Source organism: Tubulanus polymorphus, chromosome 5, assembly GCF_964204645.1.
Source record: "Tubulanus polymorphus chromosome 5, tnTubPoly1.2, whole genome shotgun sequence".
NCBI lineage: Eukaryota > Metazoa > Nemertea > Palaeonemertea > Tubulaniformes > Tubulanidae > Tubulanus > Tubulanus polymorphus.
In genome coordinates this window covers 764051-773435 of record NC_134029.1, presented here as the reverse complement: position 1 = coordinate 773435, position 9385 = coordinate 764051, and the positions used below count along the sequence as shown (strand labels likewise).

The 9385-nt window shown below is 40.0% G+C and overlaps 1 protein-coding gene across 1 annotated transcript; it reads left to right on the top strand.

The window, feature by feature from the left end:
* LOC141905209 (ATP-dependent (S)-NAD(P)H-hydrate dehydratase-like) lies at positions 1 to 2952 on the top strand. Its single transcript, XM_074794016.1, has 10 exons — positions 1 to 125; positions 465 to 618; positions 1015 to 1060; positions 1332 to 1420; positions 1513 to 1621; positions 1703 to 1753; positions 1883 to 1987; positions 2254 to 2374; positions 2461 to 2572; positions 2701 to 2952. Exons 1-10 carry the CDS (start codon positions 62 to 64, stop codon positions 2861 to 2863), a joined length of 1014 nt encoding a protein of 337 aa, XP_074650117.1. The 5' UTR covers positions 1 to 61; the 3' UTR covers positions 2864 to 2952.
* The last annotated feature ends 6433 nt before the right edge of the window (positions 2953 to 9385 follow it).

Genomic DNA, 9385 nt, shown 5'->3' with positions numbered 1-9385 from the left:
TGTGAATCTATCAATAACTACATGAAACGAAAGTAAACTTCTGAGCCCAACACAGCCTAAAATGTTCACATTAGGAAGTTTGTGGCTTTATATGACTGCTAGAAATGGAGGAAAATTTAGAGGAGGTCGGTAACATTATCATTATACTGGTTTTATTGCGCTGTCACAGTCGTGGTTTAACTCCCTGAGAAAATAAACGTTCCCAATCCAATATGGCGTCCTATTGAAAGCTCATCACAATTCTGAGATAAAAACTGGGCCAAAAACTACTTTCTCATGAAATTATCATAATATAAACCACTGCATTGGATTCTGTGAGACATTCGGAAGCTATAACAGTGATTTGTAATTCAGTAATTTGCATCAATCACGAGATGTGCGGATCTGCACTTTTATCAAAAGTAAAACGATGAGGTTGAATTATTTGTAAAAGCCTATTAAACAATGAAGTTGACTATTTGTAGGATATGTAAGTTGTATTAAACAGCGAGGTTTTGACGTGTATCGTGGAGACAAGTGTAGGTTCACTGAAATGGTACAGAGTATAATACCGCCGTTAACTTATGAATCGTATAAGGGTCAATCAGGTCGAATTGGAATTGTTGGTGGTTGTAAAGAGTAAGTGTAAATTTAATTCAGTCAGGTCAGTTTAATCCACATTTTTATCTTTTGCCCAAGTCATAGGGGCTCGTATCAGAGTTGTAGGTAATGTAAAAACGATAATCTGTTAATCCAATGTATATAGTATGTTATTCTATATACTATATACATTGGATTAACAGATTATCGTTTTTACATTACCTACAACTCTGATACGAGCCTCTATGGCCCAAGTGAGTTACTATTTACCTATGTTTGTGTTAAAGAATGAATTTTCAATCGAGATATCTCATCGATCGAGTGAATTTCCTCGGTTAAAACTGATCTGGATGGAGGAAGAGGGTTTCACTTCATAGATAGACTCTTCTCGCTCCCCTCCCTCTGGATATAAACTGATAACTACTCCTATTACAGATATACTGGTGCTCCATATTTTGCTGCTATTTCTGCATTAAAAGTAGTAAGTATACACGTTGAAACATTCAAATTCCTCAGTTGTTTTCTAATATAAAGGGAACTGATTTGTTTTCTGGAATGAATAATTGCAATATGTTGGGAGCTTATAAGTTTTGTAGTCTATTTGTAGGGAGCTAACATTTTGGGAGCTGATGTAATGTATTTGTAGGGAGCTGACATGTAATGTATTTGTAGGGAGCTGATATGTAATGTATTTGTAGGGAGCTGATATGTAATGTATTTGTAGGGAGCTGATCTAGCTCATGTATTTGTAGGGAGCTGATCTAGCTCATGTATTTTGTACGAACGCTGCGGCTCCTGTGATTAAATCTTACAGTCCTGAACTAATAGTTCATCCTATACTGTAAGTATTAATTCAATAAGATATTTAATTTAAATATCTTAGTTATTTGATGTTTGATCTCTGTTTGAGTTCATAGGATCTTGTTGTTTCAGTGATGATGAGAAATTTGAGAGTGAAATGGAAACATGGGTTGGCAAGATGCACGCGTTAGTGATTGGTCCAGGTTTAGGCAGAGATAAACTTCTTTTGGATAATACTAAAGTTGGTATATTGAGCCAATAGTTTTATCAATAAAATTCAAATTCCCTCGTGCTCCACAAATTTCAATTTGAATTATTTCAGATACTGCTTGAACACGCTATGAAACTGAATAAACCTATAGTTATTGATGCTGTAAGTTATAAACTAGGAGGCAGGGAGGGAGGGAGGGAGGAGGGCGGCTAGGCTGTTATATCATGGTATATATTAACTGATTTTATATAAAATATTTTGAAGATGGTTGAAATTTCATGTATTTTTCAGGACGGTTTGTTCTTATTGTCCGAAAATCCTGACCTCATTCAAGGTTATCAAAAAGCGATATTGACTCCGAATAAAGTTGAATTCAAGAAGTTATTCCACGCTGTGGTAAGAAAATTCTGTTTGTTATAATGTACTTCGATGTTACGATTTATCTGTTATTACGAACTGAGAATTCCGTCCAAAATAGGGTAGTTTTATTAATTTGGATTCATACTGGATATAAATAATGATCTAGCGGTTGTTAAAATGAACTGATTTACTGATCCTCTAAAGTTGGTTGTAATGAGGTTTCGCTGCTTTTGACATTTTGGTACTAGCTGCGATGTCAGTAGCTGTGATTGATATAGATGTATTAATTGTTATTTTGAGAGGTAGGTGAATACCCACCCGCTGAAGACCAACCCGCTGGTGTGATTAAACTCAGCAAAATCCTCGGTAATGTAACGATAGTTTGTAAAGGTAAAATGGATTTGATATTTCGCGGTGAAAGTGGTGAGTTCTTTATCTGAGTGTAAAAATTCAGTTTGACATGAGTTCAGAAGGTTTTGAATTTAATAATTGTTATTTGAATGTTTTAGGGTTGATTTGTGGCGATGAAGGTAGTCCCAGGCGTTGTGGCGGTCAAGGTGATTTACTTGCTGGAAGTTTAGGAGTCTTTTCTTACTGGGCTCATAAATTTGGATCTCACAGGTAAATAAATACTCGGATTGACAGAATGTTAAAATGTGAAGTCACTTTGACTGTCCCAATTCCTGCTGGACCTGTAGTACTATGATTTGTCAGCAGGTGGAGTGATAGTATTTTTTACGTGATTTCAGTGAATTATTTGAAGCCGATGGCCCTACAGTAGCCGCAGCGTACACAGCATGTTTACTGACTCGTAGATGTAACGCTGCTGCGTTTAGAATACACGAACGTTCTATGACCACTAGTGACATGATCGAGCAAATTAGAACCTGTTTTACACGTTTATCCCAATAGATGGCGCATGGGTAGTTCAACGACTGTCGGACTATCTTGTAGATACATGTATTTATTTATTTTGTATATTTTGTATAAAGCTTACATTTCGATCTTGAATTTGTAACCTGTTCGAAAAATATTCAATAAACACATTGTTCATATATATTCTTCATTCATGATCTTATTTTATGTTTTTAACCCACTCGAGACTTCGGATTTTGTGTTCGCTCATCCATCATGGTAGACGGAATCTATTTATTTTAGGAAGTTTTGAAGACGCTTCAATGGATCGTCTTGGTCTACCCTAAACGTAACTTTAGTGCAAAAATGTACTTTTCTAATGGTTTGCCATTTTTCATTGAAATTTGTAAAATATGTATTACTCGCATGCCACAGTAGGACTATCAATTTATGTGTAATATCAAGCCGTCATGTGCTGCCCCATATCATTAACGGTTAATGCGTGAACTAATATATTACTCGCATACCACAGTAGGACTATTGGGAGTCTGGTTAGTTCACTTATTCACCGCTTTCGTTATATATAGAGACAGCACATGACGGTGAGGATCTGATGTCAATGAATTAGCGATTACTGAAACTACAAAAAACGCCGCAATTTATTCAACTCCAATACATAGTTTCTAGTCACGCTGGCTGCTTCCACAGTCTCCGACAACACTAACAAAGTCGTTCCGTCGTGAAACAACTCGAAAACCAAAAGCAAGATAAACCGTAACCAAAATCAAAGCAGTACCAAATAATTCAATCTTAGATCATCAGCTAAATACAATACTAGGTAATGTTAGATGCACGCCATTTACTGAGCTGATCATTCATGCTGGGGCCTGTCTCCATCGAAGCGATCGGAATCCGAAGTGATGGTAATCTGCTGGTTATTTTTTGTAACCAACTTTTCAGCGTCTGACCCCTGTTATTTTCATGTTTATGTCAGACGCACGTCACCCTTGTTTCTTCTTGGAACGCCCATCTCGCGACTAGTGTCTAGACCCCGAACAACATGTTATTCGGAAGCGAGTCAATTATGTGAAATCTGACGAGGCCTGGATTTTTTTTTATTTTGAATGAATGTATCCGTTATGACGTAAGAAGGAGAGTGTTTGGCCATCGGATCGCTGAAGATAGTTGACACAAAGTATCGATTCAGTAATATGCTACTTAATATCGCGTAGGCTACATTCAATTTGTTCTATCAATTAGGTTATGTCCCGTAATGTGATTGCATTTAATAGAGATACCCAATAGATCTTATCGGTTGTAATGGCTTTATTTTCCGGATAGTCAGAGTCAGACAAGCAAAAAATGTGTCAGTTTCATGAGAGCGCGTTATTGCAGAAGCACGTACGATCATCAGAGCCATGTCGATGACAAATCCGCTCATATTTCGGTTCCATTAGTTCGAAAGGAATTTCTATCTAGTTGGCTTCGGTTTTAGCAAAAATTTTATAAATTCACTGTCCGAGGGGCTTTCAAAGTTTTTCAGGAGCCGCACTCTCGATATTTCATGTTTCCTGAATTCTATGTAAATCAGCTTATATTATTGTGATTCAGAAATACTGATCGAATATTTCACAAATAAAAATGGCGATATACCTCTTTATACTTAGCAATAGTCCGGTGGCGCACGAATTAGGTGTCTCAAAATAGTAAGTATGTCTTAGTAACAGATACATATTGTTTAAGTGTCTCCACTTTAACAAAAACATTGACGAACTGACGTCTAAGCTTGTGGTCATTGGAAGTTATCAATGACCATCACATCTCCATATTTCTACAGTGATTTCTAGATTATAAATAGAATACTATCTGCTCGTTCTCAGGCTCATCGTATCACTATAATCCCCGCACTGTCGCATTCCGCATTGTGCTGCTGTGCATTACGGATTATCCACAGTTTTTTGGAAGCTTTGACCAGGGCTGGATAGATGACCAATGATACAGTTACACTAACGCGCTGATATCGCGTTGTGGATGCTGACTGATACACACATACAATAGGAATCAGCGGAAAATAATTACACGATAGTGAATAGAGAAAGCACGAACCCTCGGGGGGAAATGTGCGCAAGCCACTTGGTTAGGTTTTTTCATCGATGGTGACGGGGTATTATGAAGATCAGACTTGTTATTAACACTTCACTGCAGTCACTGACCACCAGATTCCCACCCGATACAGCTGCTATTTTTTCCATCTTCATTTTTTACGGGTAAATCGTCCATAAATCCTTTCCGCATTACAGCGTCGAATACCGAAAATAATCCACTTTAATAGCGTGGTAGTAATTTAACCCTTTAACGGCTAAATGTATCGTTACACATCTCTTATGCGTGTTTTCTACGCGGGGCTCGAACTGAGGTGAATGTTACTATACGGATATTGGTTGTAAGCGGTTTAACTCTAGCTTAGAACTATAAGCGAAAGGGAAGGCCAACTCCGTGACGTCACTAAACTTCATAAGATAAGATAAGATAAGATAAGATAAGATAATTTATTACTCTCCAACCATTTCCATGGTACGTGGAGGAAAAAAAAAGATTTTGTTTACAAATATTTACATATCGAGAGAAAAAATAAAAAATATCTTAAAAACATAACAAGAGTATTTACAATATATACAAATACAGTGTACTATTTACAATTAACATTTGCCCTTGCTAGCGGCGCCTAGCGGATTTTTGAGGAGTCGGCCTTCCCGTTCGATTATAGTTCTATGCTCTATTTATAAGCTTCACCTACGTATTAAGTTCGAGCCCCTAATATACCATCAGGTTTATCTTTCATTTGTCTCATTACAATAGTTGTCTGTTGGTTGATATGGAGGTAGAATGGTAAAATACGTATCTAATCTCACGGTCTAACCGGGTAACAACAACCGATGATTAGTTGTAATTGATAGGTGCCCTATCATAGGACCTAACCTCGGCAGGTGTCGGGTTACTAGGAGCCCCGTAGTACAAAAACATTCCGGTTGATTGAACAATCGCTCACCAGGGGTTAATTAGGCGCCACGGGTAGTTATTGATTACATCTTTAGTTAATCTGGTTAATAACCAATGAATCAAGGACTATGATTGAGTCAAAATGAACATCGACAGTTGCAGTCAGAAGTTTACGTAGGCCTACTTTGAGGAGAGCTAAATCCATTAAAATCTTCACTTTCCAGTAACTCAACCGTTTGAATCCCGTTTAACTCAAAATACTATCATTGAAAGACCAAAAGACTTCATATATTTTAGTATCGTATAACATTTGTTGACACCTGCGGCAACAGTGTCACAAAAATTCGATCGATCGCGCGCTAAACCACTCTTATACAACGAAGTCTTTTAGAAATCGAAAAGATGAATGTAGATTTATTTATAGATATCATAGACACTTATTCAACTTGCTAAACAAAGTTCTTGAGTTTTTCGACTGGTGCCATTAGCGATTTCTAATGTATCATATCGAATAACATAACAATCAATTATCAGTTTTATCTGTAAACGTAGCTTTTCTTTTATATCTTCTTCTGGGAGAGAGGTTGGGTAGCCGACTCGGTGTAAGACAACGCCTGCTATTGTCGTTAAAATTGCTCTCCCTTCAATGTCGATTTTCTATTTCTGTGTAAATCTAATACGGGTTCCAACGCGATACAAAAGAAAAACGAGTCCGAAAATGTTTCATCGAGCTACTTTCTATTCGACTAACAGTCATCTTCAGGAATACGAGCTTATCACCAATTCGTCTGCGGGTTTAGTTTTCTGGAATGTCTCGAACAGGTTGTCGTAGTTACTTTTCAGCTGTCTTCATCCCATTTTTTTTCACAAGTTGCGACCAGATCCAACCACATGCCCTCACGAGCTCATTGGTATTCTCATCCAGCCTATCCATGCTCAGTTGCCCATCCGAAACCTCTAGTCTCTCGACTCTGGGCCAACCTACCATGTTGCTACGTTTGTCTCATCTTATCTTGCTTGCTTTGCGTCATTCGGCCGGGTTTAGTTTCCCAATACTTTGGCGAATGGCAAAATGCGATGGAAAACTCATCCGCACGCGAGCCAAGAATAGCATTATTCAGCTGGTGTGCTGGACCTTTGATCACCTCACGACGGAACGGCCTTTCGAAGTGTTGAAGTTATGGTAAATGGTATGCGGTAAACTAAATTTCTTTTGATATAGAGCACAAAAGTCAAACTCAGAATCTGACGGGCCGTGTTGTAACGATAAGTTAAAGTTGAGCCCCAATTATCTAGGTTAGTTAGAGCCGACTTAAGATACGTCGAGATGGAATCGTTAAAAAGACGCGAGAGGAGATGAAAGCGATTTTCTTGTCAACTGAAAATTACTCGCGATATTCAGCGTCAACGCTAGAACTGTAAGATTAACGTTGTTATCTGGTATTAACGGAGGAATGACAGACTAATTATCAACAGAGACAGCAGCAGTAACGTAACAACAGTGCACGGCGACAAGTGTTAACATACAAAACGGGGTTGACTTTCCGACGAGTACTGACCCTACAGCCGTATACTGCTCCCTCTCCCTCTCCCTGGACTACCTCTCCCTCCCTCTCCCTGGACTACCTCTCCCTCTCTCTCCCTCTCTCTCCCTCTCTCTCCCTCTCCCTCTACCTCTACCTCTCTACCTCTCTACCTCTCTACCTCTCTACCTCTCTACCTCTCTACCTCTCTCCCTCTCCCTCTCCCTCTCCCTCTCCCTCTCCCTCTCCCTCTCCCTCTCCCTCTCCCTCTCCCTCTCCCTCCATCCCTCTCCCTCTCCCTCCATCCCTCTCCCTCTCCCTCTCCCTCTCCCTCTCCCTCTCCCTCTCCCTCTCCTCTCCTCTCCTCTCCTCTCCTCTCCCTCTCCCTCTCCCTCTCCCTCTCCCTCTCCCTCTCCCTCTCCCTCTCCCTCTCCCGGCTCCCTCTCCCTCTCCCGGCTCCCTCTCCACTACCTGGCTCCTCCTCCCTCTCCCTGACTACCCCTCCTCTCTCCTGGCTCCTTCTCCCTCTCCTGGCTCCCTCTCCACTACCTGGCTCCTCCTCCTCTCTCCCGGCTCCCTCTCCACTACCTGGCTCCTTCTCCCTCTCCCTGACTACCCCTCCTCTCTCCTGGCTCCCTCTCCACTACCTAGCTCCTCCTCCCTCTCCCTCTCTCTTGGCCCTTCCCTCTCCTGGCTCCCTCTCCATTACCTGGCTTCCACCCCCTTGCCCCAACACGTATTTATATGATAATTGAATATGATCACAGTTATTTACTGAATATTAATTGTATATATTTCACTGGACATGTTTATAACTGATGTTTCCTCTCTCTCTCCGTCTCTGTCTCGCGCTCATCGAATAGATAGTGATTGTAACGGTAATTACTGTCTGCTAACCGCCAGTTTGCGACAACTCAATTACTCAAGCTTTTCTTCAATGATATATACTTATCAACTCTTATCACACATCGTTTATCATGTTCTGATAATGGTCTTATCATCGTAAAACTAATCTCATATTCCATCCTCACATACTATACTCGCTTACCAGGGACTCATTGATTCGTCCTCGCTTACCAGGGTCTCATTGATTCGTACTCGCTTACCAGGGACTCATTGATTCATACTCGCTTACCAGGGACTCATTGATTCATCCTCACGTACCAGGGACTCATTGATTCATACTCGCTTACCAGGGTCTCATTGATTCGTACTCGCTTACCAGGGACTCATTGATTCATCCTCACTTACCAGGGACTCATTGATTCATACTCGCTTACCAGGGACTCATTGATTCATCTTCACTTACCAGGGTCTCATTGATTCGTCCTCGCTTATCAGGGTCTCATTGATTCGTACTCGCTTACCAGGGACTCATTGATTCATCCTCACTTACCAGGGACTCATTGATTCATACTCGCTTACCAGGGTCTCATTGATTCATACTCGCTTACCAGGGTCTCATTGATTCGTACTCGCTTACCAGGGTCTCATTGATTCATACTCGCTTACCAGGGACTCATTGATTCATACTCGCTTACCAGGGTCTCATTGATTCATACTCGCTTACCAGGGACTCATTGATTCATCCTCGCTTACCAGGGTCTCATCCTCGCTTAGTTCAGTAAATTGCCGCGTGGTGGTGCAGCACAGGTCTATTGTGACGTCACTTGTATCGTATCTCATAATAACGTCACGGTCGCCAGCTCCACTCTCACGTGACGTCACACAGTGATAATGGCACAATCGCAAACGGCAAGTTCAAACAAATAAACAAATTTTTTTAATATAATTTATTTAATATTTATAGTTATGAAATATTATCCCATTGACGCTGAAGCTTATGAAACTCAGGTCAAATAACAATAAAAACAAACATAAATGCACTTTATTTATGATAATGATAATAACACACAGTTTTACTGCTAAAAGCAGGTATACAATTTACACTTAACGCAACCAGCGACACCTTCAGGCGATTGTCAATATTAGACACCACAGTGCGTTTTAATATCAAATAAAAATATCAAACTTTAATTTATTTCTATTCGCAGTT

What these genes read in the sequence shown, in the direction of transcription:
- LOC141905209 (XM_074794016.1), top strand. Translation starts at nt 62, where the DNA reads ATGTTCACATTAGGAAGTTTGTGGCTTTATATGACTGCTAGAAATGGA. An exon ending in ATTGTTGGTGGTTGTAAAGA is followed by an intron (nt 619 to 1,014) that starts GTAAGTGTAAAT and finishes CTCCTATTACAG; the next exon opens with ATATACTGGTGCTCCATATT. An exon ending in CATAAATTTGGATCTCACAG is followed by an intron (nt 2,573 to 2,700) that starts GTAAATAAATAC and finishes ACGTGATTTCAG; the next exon opens with TGAATTATTTGAAGCCGATG.